General features: G+C 65.1%; 1 protein-coding gene across 1 annotated transcript in view; it reads right to left on the reverse strand.

The window, feature by feature from the left end:
- Nucleotides 1–18,598, reverse strand: part of LOC119100671 (mitogen-activated protein kinase-binding protein 1) — a 71,531-nt gene that overhangs the window by 24,859 nt on the left and 28,074 nt on the right. The window contains exons 4-23 of the mRNA XM_037223751.1: nucleotides 15,253–15,468; nucleotides 13,491–13,673; nucleotides 12,667–12,827; nucleotides 11,993–12,128; nucleotides 10,955–11,152; nucleotides 10,302–10,483; nucleotides 8,754–8,907; nucleotides 7,898–8,032; nucleotides 7,111–7,311; nucleotides 6,484–6,614; nucleotides 5,461–5,694; nucleotides 4,728–4,909; nucleotides 4,033–4,130; nucleotides 3,549–3,623; nucleotides 3,100–3,192; nucleotides 2,421–2,539; nucleotides 2,018–2,164; nucleotides 1,934–1,987; nucleotides 1,303–1,422; nucleotides 389–509 (exon numbers count right to left, since the gene is read on the reverse strand). Of these exons, the coding sequence (XP_037079646.1) occupies nucleotides 389–509; nucleotides 1,303–1,422; nucleotides 1,934–1,987; nucleotides 2,018–2,164; nucleotides 2,421–2,539; nucleotides 3,100–3,192; nucleotides 3,549–3,623; nucleotides 4,033–4,130; nucleotides 4,728–4,909; nucleotides 5,461–5,694; nucleotides 6,484–6,614; nucleotides 7,111–7,311; nucleotides 7,898–8,032; nucleotides 8,754–8,907; nucleotides 10,302–10,483; nucleotides 10,955–11,152; nucleotides 11,993–12,128; nucleotides 12,667–12,827; nucleotides 13,491–13,673; nucleotides 15,253–15,468 (2,940 nt within the window). The remainder of the gene's footprint in view (nucleotides 1–388; nucleotides 510–1,302; nucleotides 1,423–1,933; nucleotides 1,988–2,017; nucleotides 2,165–2,420; nucleotides 2,540–3,099; nucleotides 3,193–3,548; nucleotides 3,624–4,032; nucleotides 4,131–4,727; nucleotides 4,910–5,460; nucleotides 5,695–6,483; nucleotides 6,615–7,110; nucleotides 7,312–7,897; nucleotides 8,033–8,753; nucleotides 8,908–10,301; nucleotides 10,484–10,954; nucleotides 11,153–11,992; nucleotides 12,129–12,666; nucleotides 12,828–13,490; nucleotides 13,674–15,252; nucleotides 15,469–18,598) is intronic.

Raw genomic sequence — 18,598 nt, forward strand, 5'->3', positions numbered from 1 at the left:
CAGTCAGAGCAGAACCTCATATTCTCTTTGCAAACACCTGTCATGGATGCGCCACACTGCGCCTGAGCAGTACACATTAACACACGGCGGAATCCTATCATTACGCTTTTATTCTATATCATATATCTTTCGTTCAGCCTGGTTTGTCCGTGGATTTCCTCGAGCCCCGGCAGCCTGCGAGACGTGGGGCGTGCATCGGCACACTCAGACTGCACTCCCTCCCGCACCCAGACGGGGGGGGGGGGGGGCAGCGGCAGACTAGGACTGCCCCCCCCCCCCCACCCACCCAGAGGGAGGGGGGGGGGGGCAGCGGCGCGAGGCGTCCAGAGGCGGCCCCAGCACCACCCACACCCCGGGCCCAGCGGCGGACTCAGCACTCGGCACTCACGCCCTGCAGTTTCCGCCGCGTCTCCTGGATGCGTCGCTGCAGCTCCTCGCGCTTTTTGAGGCTCTCCTGCGAGCGGGCGATGTTGGCTTGGTAGCTGCGGCCCAGGAACTTGCTGGAGATGCTGCGGCAGCGGCAACAGCGGGACGGCGGTCAGCGCTCGGAAGGAGAGACGGAGACAACGGACGGCGCTGACACGTCTGTCCGACGCAGGCCAGATAACGGACGGCACTGACACGCCAGTCCGGCGCGGGCCAGATAACGGACGGCACTGACGCGCCAGTCCGGCGCAGGCCAGATAACGGACGGCACTGACGCGCCAGTCCGGCGCGGGCCAGACAACGGAAGGCGCCGACACGCCAGTCCGACGCAGGCCAGACAACGGACGGCGTTGACACGCCAGTCCGGCGTAGGCCACATAATGGTCCCTGTCAACCTGTGGGCCTCACCGTGACACGATACCCTGCATCGCACATGATACCCTGCATGATACCCTGCATCGCATTTTGCTGGGACAGTGCCTTGTGGGTACGCGCTATTGTATCCTCCTCCCTGGGAGCCGACTGAAAGGTCCTCAGCTTCCAGAGATTTTCGGGGAGGGCGAGATTCTGGACAGCTACATCTCTTGGTTAGGACACGTGTCGCTCTTTTCATCCTGAGATGCTGATGTTTACCGGCTGTTTGTATAACCTAAGAATTGGATATCTGCCATTTGCGTGGCTGCACGTGTGCGACTCTGCCAGGTGACCACTGTGAATGGCATACATCTTGCGAAAGTCAACTCATGTTCCTGCATCGCCGTTCCAAAGTGCGCCAACACAAAACCCCAAGCGTGAACTCCACCTTCTCCATTATCGGTACAGACAAGACCGGTGAATCCCCTCTCACTGCGCAGAACGCCGCCCGCAGTCACTCACCTGTTCTTCCCGTTGGGTGACTCGCCAGTGCCTTCATTTGACTCGTCCCCTACGTCTAATGACTCGAAATTTTTGGCCAGGAACTGCTCGCGTTGGCCCACTTTGTCCAGGCTCTCCATGCTGCGGGGCAGTGTGGAGCATGACAGAACGGAACATATCCGCAGCTTCATCCCGGTGTCGCGGTTATCGTCTTGCGCCAAGTAAGGTTTCACAGATTTTTTTATTTTTTCTGTTTCCAGCAGGTGAATGGTTCCCTATGGCGACAATTGTACAGCATGGAACACAGCATTGGAACAAAAAGGGACATTTACCAGTCACACAGTTACATCGGAGCCACAATGTCGGCAGTGGCCGTCGGCTTGCCACCATTACAACAACTACGCTGCCAGTGTCTCAGCAATGCAGCTGTTCCTACAAAGGCACGTGTTCGCCTGCAACACACGACTGAATGACATGCATGATGCATAACTCAGATACAGAGTCTGCATGGACAAACATATGAGTTAATTATCAAAATTCGTCCACAGCACCACAGAAACCACAGCGAATACAGCAACTACTGCCTCACCAGCCGCTGCCGCGCCCTCTGGGGGGCACGAGCGGCCGTCGGTTTGTGTTCGGCGCGTCTCACCTGGCCGAGACGGCGAGGCCGCCGAGCCGCTGCTGGCCGTCTGTGTCGGCCGAGGGCGTGCTGACCTCCTCCTCCTCCTCCTCGTCCGTCTCCTCCTGCGTGGCCGTGCCGGCGTCGGACGAGGCGGCCACCAGCGGCGCCAGCGTCAGCTGCGCCGGCCGCTGCCGCCGCGAGCGCCGCACCGACCGGCGCAGCTCCTCCTGGTCCATGGCGTTCACCGTAAACGGGCTGCTGCGGGCACGGACGGCGGCGCGTCAGGCAGGCACGGACGGCGGCGCGTCAGACGGGCGCCGCGCCCGGCTCGCCGCGTTCGCCAGCCACTGATCACGACCGACGAGACGCACGACCGAGCTAGCTCTCGGTCTCGCAGTCCATCCCAGCATTCAGCGCCGCGGCAGTCCGGGATCATCGAGCTGACCCAGCCGACCGGTCCACCCCGTGCCGGCCGGCAGCGCGCGCTGCATGCCCCCCGGCGCTGCGGCCCCACCTGGCGGTGTCGTCGACGGTCGGCTGCGGGTAGTACATGGGCGCCTCGGTCGCCTCGTTCTCGGTCGACTCGGGCTCGCTGTAGTCGTCGATGTCGCCGTCGTGGTCGGTCGTGCCGTCCTGCGGGGCGGCGCAGACTCGTCACTCTCTGACCTGCACGAGGGCGGCCGGCAGCGCCGCCTCTGCGCTCCGGGGATCCCGCAGCACTGCTCTCGCGCGGGGGACGTGGAGGGGCGCGATGCTGACTGCGACAGTAAGGCTGGGGAGGATCGCAGGCGGAGGAAAGCGGGGCCGGCATACCACCGGAACTTCACTCGCACCCGACCTGCCGCGCAAGACCAGTGTTCACGTCCAGTCGGCAGCCCTTCCAAACTCTCGCATACGTCAACAGTTGACTCCGCCTACAAATTCCCACACACACACCCTACATCCCGCAACACCCGCAACTTGAACAAGTCTGGAGCCTGCCTGGAGCCGGGCTTGGCACTGGACACTAGAGACAGGACGGGACACGACGGGACACGACGGGACAGAACAGGAGAGGACAGGGCGGACCGGACAGGGCGGACCGGACAGGGCGGACCGGACAGCGCGGACCGGACAGCGTGAACCGGACCGCGCTGGGCCGGACTGGGCGAGGGGACGACGGGACGCGCGTGCGCCGCTCTGGGGTTGCTCACGTCGGGCCGGTAGCTGCCGAGGTCCGACGAGTCGTCCGTCAGCGGCCGGTTCCGAGCATCGATCAGCTCCGGCCTTCGCGAGCCGCGCGACAGCTGGCGACCGTGCGGGTCAAGGTCACCGGGGTCACACGACACAGGCCCGGGGGCCGCAGCAGATCACGGCAGCAAACACGACAGCTCACGGGGCCAGCGATCAGTCAGCGACACAGGCCACGCTCACGGCGCTGGCGGCATTTCACAGTCGGGCCCGGCCGCCGACGCCGGCGTGCGCGCCACGGCGTGACCCGTACACGGCTACCAGCCACCAGACGAGCGCGCCTCGAGCCGGCGCCAGAGCAGGCACCGGCGCTACAGCGGCCGCGCATTTCCCCCGGGAGTCCGGCGCTCGCCGCGGCCATCCAGCGGACCGGCGCGCGGCTCGGCACCGGCCACCGCGCGGCCCACCTTACCCGCTGGTTGTTGCGGTTGCCCAGTATCTCGCGCAGGCTCTGGGCGTTCGGGGCGAACCCGTTATCCTTGATGCGCTGAAAGCCAGGTCGCCACTGAAGCCGTGGCAGGTTGCACGAGGGCGGCGGTGCAGCGTCCGTACAGACAGCGGGCAGTGGGTGGACAGGCCAGAGTGCCGGTCAGGCACTATGTACAGGGGCGGCTCCGCAGGCTGGCGTGATCAGTGAACAGCGACGTCGGCAAGCATGAGAAGCACACATATACAGCGACGGACCCGCCTCGTCTCGACGGCCAAAGAATGCGACGCAGCCGGCAGACCGACGCAAAGCAGGCCCAATCGCACCGATCGTCCCACGAGACTGCTGACCAATCAATGCACGTGACGAAGCGGGGCTCGCATGAAGGTGGGACTCATCCGCTGCTCTGCGGCTCGTCGGCAGGCATGCCGGGGCCGCGGTGTCCCAGTCCGCCAGCCCGCCAACGTACCGGGCGGGAGAGCGGCTCCTTGCCGCCGATCGTGGCAGAGTCCTCCAGGGAACTGTCCTTGGAGCCCTCAGAGTCGGCCGGCCCGCCTCTCCGCCGGTCTGCGGCACCGGAGAACGCCCCGTCAGCCGACCGCAGGCCGCGCGCCCGGCCGGCGCTGAGAAGCCGGCAGCACGGGACAGCGTCGCTGCTGGCATAGCAGGCACAGCGCGGCACAGCTGTGCCGGCCGGCGCTGAGAAGCCGGCAGCACGGGACAGCGGCGCTGCTGGCATAGCAGGCACAGCGCGGCACAGCTGTGCCGGCCGGCGCTGAGACGCCGGCAGCACGGGACAGCGGTGCTGCTAGCACAGTAGACACAGCGAGGCACAGCTGTGCCGGCAGGCGCTGAGACGACGGCAGCACGGAATAGCGGCGCTGCTAGCACAGCAGGCACAGCGCGGCACAGCTGTGCCGGCCAGCCGCTTCATACAGTGCTGTACGAGACCAGGAAAGGGCGACACCACAGCTCACCCGACACACGGGACCACACTAGCATCACCGCCTCACCAGGGGCGTCTCCGGCCACGACCTCCTTCACTCAACCCGCAGGAGAGCTGGAGACCCACCGCTGGCGCCCGCCCCGGTGCCAGTGCGTCCCGCCGCCTCCCGCGGGGCATACCGCAGCCCCACGCCGGCGGCCGGCGGCGCGCGCACACACCCTGAGCCGGGAAGGGGATGACGCTGTCGCGGTCGTAGATGGACTTGACGGTCATGCCGGCCGAGTCGATGCGCTGCGCCCAGCGGCCCTTGGGGAAGTCGACGGTCCGCTCATTGGTGGGCGACGGCGACGTCTCGGTCACCTTCCGCTTGGCCCACTGAGGCAGCCCGCCGACGCTGAACCTGTCGGCAGGACGCGGGGCCGTCTGGCGACCTCTGCTCGCCTCTGCTGACCTCGACCTCGCCTGACCCGAGGGCCGACTTCGGACCACGCCAGGCGGAGGGGGCAGCGGATCACACTATGCTCAGCTCCAGTTAGACCTGGGGCATGATCTGGAGGAGCGACTTTACCAGGGCTGCTGAGAGGAACAGTCGTGTCACGCTCCCGGTGGCCGCCAAGTAACTACAAAAAATGGTGGCGCTGTTCGATTAGGAGGGCAAATTGGGAGGGGTGTTACAAACAGCTTATCACACCTTGCCGTCGATCTGTACGTGCACGCCCTGACACTGCAGCGCTCGTCAAAACCTCGCAAAGCGACGTAGCTGAACAGCAGCCAACTAGGCCATCTTTGTCTGTTTCCTCCGCTGCACACGCACCAAAAGGCCCAGCTTAGTCCCGCCAGCCACGCGCAAAGCACTTGCGCGGGTCCCACGCGTGTCACACGGGCCCTATCACACCGAGCGGGCCTCCTGCCCGCCCGGCCGAGCGGCCGGCGTCGGCCGCTCGGCCGCACCTGTAGTCCGGATCGTCGCGCTCGTTGGCGTTGCTGTCGTACAGGCCCTCCTCCGGACTGCCGGCGGCGTCCGTGTCGGCCGGCGGCGCCGAGAGCGTCTGGCGGCGCCGGCTGCGGCGCGCCTGCTGCTGCAGCCGCGCCTGCATCGTCTGCGCCATGTCGTGCGGCACGCGCCACACGAACACACACCCGTCTCCCGACACCGTGATCAGGTGCTTGCAGTCGTCCGTGAACCTGGCGGCGGCCGATCGGCGGGGTCAGCGGGGTCGGCAGAGTTCGGCGAGGTCGGCCGGGGCAGACGCGGTCAGTACAGGTCGTGGGAGGTCGGCAGGGACCGTCAGACATTGATAAGCGATAGTACAGGCCGGCAACAGACGGGGTAAGCGAAACAAAAATATGGGGCTCTGGCTTCACAAGGTCACCATGCGAAAAACGCGCAGCGTGAGTCAACGATCTCACAACTGTCCCTGCCCAGCCCGTGCGCGTACAGACACCTTACGTTAAGGCCGTCTTTGGGCAGTCGGGCGACGCCGAGGTCCCTTATACTGGTGCCAACGACATCCAAACCCCGATACTGACACCAGCAACGCCGATACGCAGAGGCCCACCGCGTCTGGTACCAGTGCCGCAGAGTCCCATCCGCGGCCGGTACCAGTGCCGCAGAGGCCCACCAGCGGCCGGTGCCAGTGACGCAGAGGCCCATCCGCGGCCGGGACCAGTGCCGCAGAGTCCCATCCGCGGCCGGTACCAGTGTCGCAGAGTCCCATCCGCGGCCGGTACCAGTGACGCAGAGGCCCACCAGCGGCCGGTACCAGTGAAGCAGAGGCCCACCAGCGGCCGGTGCCAGTGACGCAGAGGCCCACCAGCGAACGGTACCAGAGACACATAGGCCCACCCGCGGTTTGTACCAGTGACGCAGAGGCCCACGTCCGGCCGGTACCAGTGGCGCATGGGCCCACCTCCGGCCGGTACCAGTGGCGCATGGGCCCACCCGCGGCCGGTACCAGAGACGCCGAGACTGACCTGAGGCCGGTGACGAGCTCACTGTGGCCGAACATGGACGCCATGCAGTCGCCTGAGTAATAGTCGTACACGTACAGGGTCTTGTCCGTGCAGGACGTGGCCACGTAGATGCCCGACTGGTCCATCGACAGCTGACGGAACGGACGAGCGAGGTCTTCACCGAAGCGCCGGGACGCACGCAACACCGCTCAACAGACGGGCGTTCAGGCATCCGTTACAAACACATCCGCAGCGAACACCAATAGTCATCAGTCATCACAGACATCGGATATCGCAGATATAGTTATAGTAATAACAGATATCCCCTGGCAAATGGGCTGCACGAGCCGTGCACTTTTCCTCACGCAACCGAAGAATGCTCCTTAAATGGTTAGTCACGCTACAGACGGCCGGCACGTCCAAGCGAAGGCTCGCTGGAGACAGGCCGCATTCCACGGCGACTACGCGCCACTCGTCCATAACAGGCTATCCGCCACGAACGCTGCGCGGCTGCGCTCGGAGCGTGCGGCGGATCACATCGGACCCAGCCACTCATTCGTCGCCGACTGTCGGCGGCGCGCCTCTGACGCGACGGCACGCAGCGAGCCCCCCTGAACCGACCGCCACCGCCGGCGCCCGCGCCCCCACCTTGATGAGGGTGCCGTCGTCGGCGATGCTGCCCTTGAACGTCTTGCTGTGCTTGCCGTTGGCGACGTTGTAAACGCGGATGTTGCGGTCCTGGCAGGCGGTGAGGATGTGCCGTTGCGAGTGGTCCACCTCCATGTCGTACAGGGTCGTCTTGCCCACGACGTTGTGGCTCCGCGAGAACTGCAGCTGGCGCTCGGCGCTCTGCGGCGGCCGCCGGCGCAGCGCGTCAGGGTCGGCGCGTCAGGGTCAGATCGTCAGGGTCGGCGCGCCAGGGACGGCAACGGGCGCGTAAGGGTCAGGGCGTCAAGGGCAGGGCGTCAGGATCAGGGCGTCAGGGTCGGGGCTCAGGAACGGCACCAGGCGCGTCAGAGTCGGGGACGGCAACGGACGCATCAGGGTCAGGGCAGCATTGGGCACCGGTGGGATGGCTGGATGAGTCAGTGGGGCTGACGGGCAGCACACGCGCCTCACACTAAACAGGTGATCAAAATCAGATCCCCAGACTTGGGACACAGCGATCACGACCCCACCCGTAACAAGGGAGGGGCGCGGCCGCTGTGACCGCCCACCGGCCACCCCAGCAGTGGGCTAGGACAGTTGGTGCTGGCCTGGCACAACGGTCTCACCATCTAGTTCCGCCCCACTCATTGCAGCGCTCTCTCGCCAGACCCTGACGAACGTTCCACCCCAGTGGCAGGCTTCGGTGACAAGCGCCCCCCGAAGCGCCGGCACAGCGGGGCGAGGCCGGTGTCGGCGTCCCCGGCGGCGGCGCGCCCGCGAGACTCACCAGGCCCGCCTGCCGGAAGATGACGGACTTGTCGGCGCCGCAGCTGACCATGAAGAGGCGCTCCTGGTTCTGGAAGAAGCGCACGGCCGTGATCGACGAGCTGTGGTCGTCCAGCGTCTGCAGGAACTGGTACTCCTGAGGGCGAGAGCATGACGGCGGGCGTCAGACGTACGTACGGCACACAGCAGGCGTTACACAATGGAACTAGCACACCATGGCGCGGCTGCGCGCATGCGCTCTACCGAGAAACTGCAGGGGAGGGGGAGGAGAAAAGGGTTCGTACGGGACAGCCTTTCCGAGCCACATAAAAGCTACAAGCTAATACGCTTCATGAGCAGCATCAAGACTGCGGGTAATTGATTTCATTACCATTAGTCACCCTTCCATGAACATTGCACAGTGGGTTTCAAACCTGGATGACGATCACGACAATGCTAGTCATCACACGGCACCGTGACTGCGTGGCCATGCAATACGCATGGTTTTACATTTGAGTTGCGCCGGCCAGATCTTTTCTAGCAAGAGAGCACCTCCCAACCCCTAATGCAACTGTCACGGATCCACCGCGTCAAACCGGCAAAAACAACGCACCCGCCCACCGATAGATCCCCTTCCGACGCAAAATACCGGCGGCGACTCCGCCCAGTGGCAAAGCCCCTCTCCCGCCCCGCCCAGTGGCCAGGACTCCTCCCGTCCCCCTCCCCCTCCCGCCCAGTGGCAGGGACCCTCTCCCGCCCCGACCAGTGGCCAGGACCCCTCCCGTCCCCCCTACCCGCCCAGGGGCAGGGACCCTCTCCTGTCCCCGCCCAGCAGCAGGGCCCCCCCCCCCTCAGGGGTGGCGGGCCGGCCGCCGCACCTGGTCGGCGTTGAACAGGTGGATGAGCCGGTCGCGGGAGGCGGACGACAGCAGTCGCCAGCCAGACTCGGGCCGGCTGAACTCCAGGCAGAGCACTTCGGCGTCGTGTGCCTCGATCTTGCACAGCTCGTCCATGAACTGCAGCTCGTGTACCCTGCGGTGGTGGCGGCGGCGGCGGGGTCAGCTCCGACCGGCCACGGCGGCGGAGAGGTCAGGACGGATCGGCCACGGCGACGGAGAGGTCAGCACGGACCGGCCACGGCGGCGGAGGGGTCAGCACGGACCGGCCACGGCGGCGGAGGGGTCAGCACGGACCGGCCACGACGGCGGAGGGGTCAGCACGGACCGGTCACGGCGGCGGAGGGGTCAGCTCGGACCGGCCACGGCGGCGGAGGGGTCAGCTCGGACCGGCCACGGCGGCGGGGAGGTCAGCACGGACCGGCCACGACGGCGGAGGGGTCAGCACGGACCGGTCACGGCGGCGGAGGGGTCAGCTCGGACCGGCCACGGCCGCGGAGAGGTCAGGACGGACCAGCCACGGCGGCGGAGAGGTCAGCACAGACCAGCCGCGGCGGCGGAGGGGTCAGCACAGACCGGCCACGGCGGCGGAGGGGTCAGCACAGACCGGCCACGGCGGTGGAGAGGTCAGCACGGACCGGTCACGGCGGCGGAGAGGTCAGGACGGACCGGCCACGGCGGCGGAGAGGTCAGCACGGACCGGCTACGGCGACGGAGGGGTCAGCACAGACCGGCTACGGCGGCGGAGGGGTCAGCATAGACCGGCCACGGCGACGGAGGGGTCAGCACGGACCGGCCACGGCGGCGGAGAGGTCAGCACGGACCGGCCACGGCGACGGAGGGGTCAGCACAGACCGGCCACGGCGGCGGAGAGGTCAGCACGGACCGGCCACGGCGACGGAGGGGTCAGCACGGACCGGCCACGGCGGCGGAGGGGTCAGCACAGACCGGCCACGGCGGCGGAGAGGTCAGCACGGACCGGCCACGGCGGCGGAGAGGTCAGCACGGACCGGCCACGGCGGCGGAGGGGTCAGCACGGACCGGCCACGGCGGCGGAGAGGTCAGCACGGACCGGCCACGGCGACGGAGGGGTCAGCACAGACCGGCCACGGCGGCGGAGAGGTCAGCACGGACCGGCCACGGCGACGAGGCTCGCTGAGCGGAGATGAACACTCTTCGCTGGCCGTTATCAGACAGTCCGGGCACGGCCCTACCCTGGGTCGCTGAGTTATCAGCAGAAAAACGTGGCCACCGGACGACAGTTATTACACTGCGGACACCGACGGCGCTCTAGTCGCCATCACACACATAATCTAGAACTCATTTTGTTCGGTGGGATGCCGTCTTCAAATGGGTAGCCACCGGTGGCGTTCTCAGCAATGACATGAACAGCGCAAACCCGCAATCTACAATGGCCATGTCAGTAGCATGTTTGCTTGTGATGTCCACTAATTGAGAGCCCGAGTGTTTTCTTCGCCGCCTCGAGGCCGGCCGGCGGCGCCTCACGAGCCGACTGGCAGGGCCACGCACCTGATGTTTCCCTGCCGGTCCCCCGAGGCCAGTTGTTTGCCGTCGGGCGATATTTTGATGCAGCGCACGCCGTTCTTGCAGTCGTAGCTGGGGTCGGTCTTGTCGCTGTTCTCCCGCGAGCCCTGGTCCACGTCCTTCAGGTACTGCAGCGACGGGTCGATGTACAGGATCTTCAGAAGGTCCTGCGCAGGCGGCAGAGACGGGTCAGGACGCCACCGCGCATGCGGTCTGCACATGATGGGCGCGCGCTACTTATCAGCCGGCGCAGAGCGAAGATGGCGTTCGTCATTCAAGAGCTTGATCTTAGGGTACCACACACTGATACACCCCACATACAGCACCATCCTCCAAGGACGGATGCCAAGGAGTCGGCAAACACGCCTGTCAGTGTATGGCTGTTTTGGGCGCTTGCAAGATGTACAGTACCGCGGGATGGAAGATGCGAGGAAGAGAAATCCGGTGTTCACGTTCGCCTCTCGAAGCAAAAAGGTGCTTTCTCTCCGGCACTAACACCAGACATACTAGCTCACAACACAATTACCAGTCACCGCGGTTCATAGCCATCGTCACTACAGTCGCCCCAGCACCGCGTCATCCGTCCGACACTAGCAGTCGCCACCGAGCCCCCCTCCCCCCTCGGCGCGGCCACTCACGTTGCTGTAGATGTTGCGCTTGTACACGGTGTTGTTGGGCATGCTGGGGTCGAGGTTCCAGATGCGGATGGTGTCGTCCGACGAGCAGGTGATGAAGGAGCCCGGCGGCAGCACCGACTTCAGGCCGTCCACCTGCGGGTACGTCTCGACGCCCCAGATGCAGGCAGAGTGGTACAGGAACGAGTGCGACTTGCCCACCTGTACGGACAGAGGACAGGTGATGTCAGAGACAAACCGAGGCTAGTTATGATGAGACCAGGGACAGCCAGGGCCCGGGCAGAGGGCGGCCTGCTCGCTTGGCGTGAGCGAGGCAGGTCATGTTCTGGGGAAGGGGTGGCTTGCGGCTATTGGGCAGGGCGCCCTGCCCAGCCCATCACCTGGGGAAGGACGTCAGCTTCCAGTCTAGGTGCAGGGCGACCGCCTGGCGAACCATCACTCGATGAGGGGAGCGGCCAACCCGTTCAAAGGCCGCGCCGCCAAATGTTAGCCAAATGGCAGCTGAGAACGCCACGATGACAGGTACTCGGAAAAATATGATGAATCACTCGGCGGCGACCACAAAAACTGGCTCCTATTGGTGGCAACAGCAGGTGAGATGGGATGACTCGCAGAAATGACAGCGCACTCCTTAACCAAAGGGCGGCAAAACACAGTCGGGGCGATTAGTACGTGCACAGCTTTCCCATCCTCAGGAAAAACCATGGCTGTTACATACAGCATGACATGAAAAAGGTGAACCATTTACCCGCGGAGCACAAAAACATTCCGATGGCGAAAACGTAGCTGAAGCCGCCTAACATCCTAAAATATAATTCAAACTACAAAAATAAGCCACCGAAAGCCTCGCGTACAAAAGACAAACTGGACATAAACAAATGCGCACAATGCAGCAGACAAACGAGCTATGACAGATGAGCTGAGAGCGTTAGTGGCTCAAGACTGCTACGCCTGCCCAGTCATGGCCGTCCGTCCCCACACAGCGGCGCCGCAGGGGCGTGCCGCGCGGCCCCCGCGCCATGACCTCATCGCCGGCCGCACCTTGCCGATGTCGCGCACGTCCCACACGTAGACGGAGTGATCGTTGTAGAAGCAGGTGACCTTGTGCGCCGTCTCGTCGTAGGTCACGCCGACGCAGTCCGGGTACCGGCTGCCGGCCGGGTGCGCCGCCATGTGGCTGCAACGAGCCCGCCCCGTCAGGCGCCGCCGCGCGCCGCCCGCTCGGTGGGGTGGCCCCGCTGCCGGGCCCGGCGAACGGCCCCGGCCGCGCCGGCCCCCAGCCGGCCTTGCCGCACGCCACGGCGCCGCCGCGCTCGCCCGGCGCTTCGGTGAAGCGATCGCTGCGGCCATTCCGTGCACTTGCCAGGAATCCGCGCGCCTCTTGCATGCCGTGCATCAAGTGCATCATCAAAGACATCATCAACTAGTTAAAGAATGCGGAATTCCAGGCGCCTCGGTCACATGTTAATGCGCAAATAATGTAAAGCGGTATGGCGGCCAGCCCGCCGGCCGACGGCAGGTCTCAGGCAACGGAGCTCGGCGGGCAAGCCCCATCACCTCATGTCTCAACAGCACCTGATGGCTGGTAACACCCTGGTAACACCCCGACGATGGCGCACAGCCGGCACCATGACGTCATCGCCGGCATCACACCACGTCACCACACCGCCATCGGGTCGGCGTCGCACGCGCCGGCCTGGGAGCGGCCGCAGTACCTGATGGCCAGTCCCCGGGCCAGGTCCACGCCCAGGTAGTGGGTGCGCGGCAGCGTGGTGACGAACTGCAGCGTGTGCGGCGAGAAACAGCGCACGATGCCGTCCGCGCAGCCGATGAAGATCAGCTGCTCGCCGGCCGCCATGCAGTTGGCCGTCTGCGTCTGCGGCCGGCCGGCGGGGGACAGCGTCAGGCGCGTCCCGCCCGGTGTCAGCAGGCCGAGCGGCGCTGGTGGCCACATCGCGAAACGCGCAGCTTCGCCGCACGCCGAGGATGGTCACGCGCCCACTGCACGACCAGACTCAACGGCGACTCGGTCCCATTTGGTGGGCAGTTGTCTCGCACTAACGTCACAGAATACCCCACGTCCGCTGCACACGATGTCTGCTAACCGATGCCAACGTTCTAAAGCTGCCAGATCCCCTCCCCCTCCCCCAAGTACCTACAAACGGGTACGAGGTATGACCCATCCACTCCCGGTGTGGCTCCGCTGCACTACATGCTAGGAGTGTCATTTCCCATTCCATTAGGGCGGGGCTTCAGCTCCACCTCCCCCTCGCCCGCGGAAAATTTCAGAAGGAAGTTGGCTATACACATGTGTACGGAGAAAAACACATTTTCCTGCACTTTGAAGGTAGATTAGTCATTTCCCTCCCCAGCCCCTCCTCAACTTATTTGCCAAAGCTACACCCCTCTTACGTACTGCAATCGGACGTCAGAGTCGCGCGAACCTGGGCTCCTAGTCCCGCGCCATCTGTTCGTGCCCCTCCCACTGTGCGTGAGCGGCCCTCCTCCACCTGTTCCGCTGTGCGTGCACCGCCCTCACCCGCAGCTCCACCCATTTGTCGAGCAGGCGGCGGTTGTTGAACTCGCAGAGCAGGCCGGACCGGGTGATGGCGTACGTCGAGTCGCCCATCTCGCCGCGGCCGCACGCCACGTCGCAGAAGTAGTTGTTGCGCTGCTCACCGAGGATGGCTGAGCGGCCCGTCAGTGGCATCGCCTCCTTGAACTGTCGGCACGGCACATACCGCGGGTCACGCGCTGGAGAACAAGCGGTCCGCCTGAGAGAGGGCGGCGGGCCGAACAGGGGGACGTGTCATACTGTGGCATCTGATGGTGTGACCCTGGCCCGCTGCAAATCAGGGCAGCCTGAGGGTGGCGGGTGGAACAGGGACGGAGTGTCGCACCGCGGGCTCTGATGGTGTGACCCTGGCCCGCTGCAAACCAGGGCAGTCTGAGGGTGGCGGGCCGAACAGGGGCGACGTGTCATACTGTGGGCTCTGATGGTGTGGCCCTGGGCCGCTGCAAACCAGGGCAGTCTGAGGGTGGCGGGCCGAACAGGGGCGGAGCGTCACACCGCGGACTCTGATGGTGTGACCCTGGACCGCTGCAAACCAGGGCAGTCTGAGGGTGGCGGGCGGAACAGGGGCGACGTCTCGCACCGTGGGCTCTGATGGCGTGACCCTGGGCCGCTGCAAACCAGGGCAGCCTGAGAGAAACCATGTAGCCGAATGACGTAGCGAGATCGATTCCCGTGTTTCATCGATGTCAGCTGAGACCCATGCAGTCATGCATTTCAAAGGCAATTGAATATCACTTCAGCCCTCGCCTACGCCTTTCCCACTGCCGTAAAATCAATCATCTCGCCATTACATCACGCTGGAAGCAGAAGTAATTCAGACGCAAATGAAGTCGGCGCTTGCGTAACTGATAGCCGCAGTTTTTATTACGTTTCGGGAAACGATCTTCCCACGTTCACTCTCGTCGACAGTCATCAATCGTTGGCTTTTGAGCTCGTCAACACCTACTGATACCCCAGAGCTGACAACGCTCCGCCGCCGACACGGCAGGGGGTCGGCGCGGGGGTCAGAGTCCTCGCGCGCGCGCGCGCGCAGAACGGTGGGCGGACGGTGGGTGGAGCGCGGAGCGTTCGCGGCCGGGCGGCGGCGCCCCCAGCCGGCCTGGAGGGGCGCGGCCGCGCGCAGCTGGTGCCGCATCTGTGGCCGGCGTCGTCCAGCGGCTGGATGCACGTGTGCCGGCGGCAGCTCGGCGGCGGCGGCGGCGGCGGCGGCGCTGGGCCGCGCTCTGGCTCTGTGCGTGACGGCGCACGGCCCGCCCCCGGCCGCGGCGGCTGCCATACCGGCCGACCGTGCCTCACCCTCGAAACAGGAGCTGCCTCAGTGGCCGACCGTGCCCTGCTCTCGTCACACGGGCCGCCATATTGGCTGGCGGCTGCGGACAAAAAGCGAGGCCCGGCGCCGACCTTTAGGCTGCGGGGCGTTCACCTCGGTCGTGTTCAATACGGCTGCACGGCGAGCCGCCTCGGCGACTGACCGCCCGCGACAACCCTACAAAGACTGGCCGCCGGCGACAACGCCAGAGCGACTGACCGCCGGTGACAACCCCAGGGCGACTGACCACCGGTGACAACCCCAGGGCGGCTAGCCGCCGGTGACAACCCTAGGGCGACTGACCGCCGGTGACAACCTTAGGGCGGCTGGCCGCCAGACATCCGCACCAAAGCCCGGGCTCGTGAGGCCAGATTCTCACCGAAGCCCGGGCCCGCGATGCCGGGCTCCCATGCTCACCTTGGAAGACCTGGAGAGCTCGAGGTACCAGAACTTGACGTGCCGGTTGCCGACGGTGACGAAGTAGCTGCCGTTCTCGGCGAAGGAGACGGCCTTGACCCGCGAGCTGACCTTGTTCGAGGCCACCTTCACGTTGCGCTGCCAGTCCCACACGTTGACGATCATGTCGTGCTGGAAGCCCACCGACACCACATACTTGTTGCCAGGCGAGAAACCCTGTCGGAGAGCGGGCGTTATCGCGAAGGACTCACACGAACATCGATTCACAAGAAACGAGGTGGAGTATGAAGCCGTAGTGTGTTGATGTGAAGTGCAAAAACTTCTGGCACGGTGGCGAACTGCCGCATGAAGCAAAACACAAAAACTAGCAGGGAGAGGTATAATCGGAGCAGTGAATGATGCCTGCATCCCTTGTTTTCTCAATGTTCTGATATCTTAAGTAACTGGGTCACATGAACAAGGAAAATGCATTCCCGCCTACCTTTGTAGCGATAGGGAAAAAAAACACAAGGCCCGTGCGGTATGCGTGAAAAGGCTGAGACATTCCAATAAAAGAGCGATAACAGCGCGGACGTTCCAATAAAAGAGAAAAGACATTAACTGGCTCGAAGAGAGCTTCGCCCAATTACCGAAGAAACTTGCGTAACTACCCGAGGTTTCTCATCTCAATTCATAGGATACCAGTCTTACGGCACATAGGCGTCCAGAAACCTCCAATCCCTTAAAACATCGGAAACGTTCCAAGCTTTTAATCGCCCGTGAGCGCCGACACGCAGTCGTTCGTATTTTATGAGGAAATCCAATTTGAAAGCTGTCACTCATCTGGATGCGCTCCCATTCGTGATCTAACCGTGCACTGTCAGCGGTTACGTGACTCGACAGTTACACTACACTGACCGCCTGTGCGTGATCGCCAATCAAAGGCTCCTTGGGTCCGCCGGCTGGACAGCTTTACAGGAAGATCCGGCCCATTACTGAGTCGCAGCACGGCCCAGCTCGCTCCCCGTGTCATTAAAGCATGGGAGATCTGCGCTCGAACGGAAATGCAGTCGCTATCCCCTCCCCTCCGTTCTCCAACCCGCGTAAATATTCAGATAAATCCGCTAACGCCTGACACAATTCATTCAAGGCTTCAGATGATTCGCTGCCACCAGTCCGCGGCAGATGGTCGGCTGAGAGCACCTCCAAGGACAAGTGACCGCGATTCTGCGAATGTGAAGCAGCCCAAGCAGCTCCAGCTTGGCATGCGCCGCCCGTCATCACTGTTGTTGCCTTGAACATGACACCGGAGAGCCGAGCCGAGCAATGTGGGGCTTTGAGGAGCCGCCCCGGCAACAAACCGCTCCTGAAGGGCTTCGCCACCAACCGCCAGAGCCCTGGCGTCATGAATGCGGCGTGGGCCGCGGGCGCACGCGCACGTGACCGGGAATACCGAGCGCGCTGACCCCGTGACCTCGGCCGAAACACGACACGGCAGCGCCGACGTCGGCACCGCCGAAAGCAGAAATAGGCCGCCGCTAGCGGCCGGCGCGGAAGCCGATGGGCGGGTGACTTCGTCAACTGAGGGATTCCTGACCAGCGTTCTGCAAAACTAGCGGAGCAAGGCTAACTGTTGAGAGTGGTCAACTTGTCTTGGAGACCCGTACGCCGTCCAGCGCGCCTTGTCAGGCGCCTCGGGAGTAATTTATTCACGGTTGCGAAACAACAGATTGGTTGCACGCATGACTTGAGGAAAGTGGGTAACGTCTCACGCCGGCTGCTGACGCAGCCGACTCATTACAGCCCGCCAGTGAGCGCCTGGATTTCCAGCCCCAAGGCCGCGACTTCCCCTCAGGACGTCTGACACGCGCTACGACAACGATCTGACCTCGCGGCCAGCTTCCTTAATCCGACGACCCTCGGTGGCTTTTAATACGCACTGCGCGACATCTGTGACCATCCAATCCCGGCCACAGACCCCTGTCAGCCGACCGTCGGCCCCAGTCCGCCTGCTCCGCCCCGTCGTCCGGTGGCGCAACGGGCGTCGTCCCGTTGCGCCACGGCGCGGCCGGCGGCGGCGGCGGCGGCGGCCGTGTCGGTGCATCGGCCGGGGCCGCCCCGTTGACGGACGTGCTCGCCGTACAAGGTCAGCGGCGCTCACAACACGGCGCGCGCCGGCATCTAAATCGCCGACCGGACGGCCTGCAGCCGGGCGCCCGCTGACCGGCGCGGCCGCCCGGTGGCGCGCCCAGGGCCGATTTTGGGCGGGCAGCGCCGACCGTTGCTACCCGGCGGGGATCGACAGGACATCTGTCCCCTGATGCTTGGTGGAGCCCGTTCCCGGACTGTGTGCTGTGTCGGTGAGTGCCCTCCTGCGCGCGCCCCTGGCGCCGGCCGCAGGGCCCAGCTGGAGCCCGGACGCGGCGCCCGGGCTGTTTGGCCGCGGCTGCTGTGATGTATGGCACCCGATTAGCATGCGGCGACGAGAGAGCCCGGCCGGCCCGTCGGCGGAGCACGACCAGCTCCCGACATGGTGGTCGTGCGTGCGCCGAGCGTCCGCCGTGGGCGAGCAGCACGCCACGCCACGGCCGCGCTCGGCAGCGCGGTGGCCGCTGCAGCGCCGGCCGGCCGGCCGCTGGGCCCTGTCCGTCGACGTCAGGCCGGCGAGTGACGCGCGTCACGCGGCGGCCGCCAGAGGACGCGGGGTCGGCTGGGAGGCGGCGAGCGCCTGGAGAGTGACGCGCGTCACACGGCGGCCGCCGGAGGACGCGGGGGTCGGCTGGGAGGCGGCGAGCGCCTACTCGGCCCTGCCCGGCACCAGCCGGGGCCACGGATGGCGGCCGGAACGCGGGCACCGGCCCGGAGTCAGGGCGCGGAGCTGGCTCTCGCAGCGGGGCGCCGAGCTGACCGGGCGCCTCACACGGCAGGCGGTCGGGTCACGAGGCCGGCCCGCGGCACGGCAGCACGGCAGCGGCCGCAGCCGCGCGCGCAGTGAAAGTGATGGCCGGCCGACTTCACGACGTCTCCAACACTGGTGGCGGCGGCGACGCACGCACGTCCCGATGTCAAACAGGTCCTCCGCCAGCCCGACCGGCGACCTTGGCAGGAGCGCACGCCGGCCGCTGCCGTCCCTCGGCCTTTAAGACTGAATGGGCGCGGCCTGGGGTGATTACGCTCGGTGCACATACCAGCAGGCGGTCGGGCTCGCCGGTAAGCGCATCACGACAACCGGTCTGCAATGGGTCGCTCGCTCCTTTTTCAGACGCGGACCGACAGATAGACGTCAGGTGGATGATTAATGGACCATGGGGCGGCCCGGATGGCGGCCTTTCCAGTTTCCACGAGGCATGCTGAGTCGTCACGAGCC

The sequence above is a fragment of the Pollicipes pollicipes genome, unplaced genomic scaffold, assembly GCF_011947565.3.
Source record: "Pollicipes pollicipes isolate AB1234 unplaced genomic scaffold, Ppol_2.1 Scaffold_2555;HRSCAF=2994_pilon_pilon_pilon, whole genome shotgun sequence".
In the NCBI taxonomy this organism is placed as follows: Eukaryota; Metazoa; Arthropoda; class Thecostraca; order Pollicipedomorpha; family Pollicipedidae; genus Pollicipes; species Pollicipes pollicipes.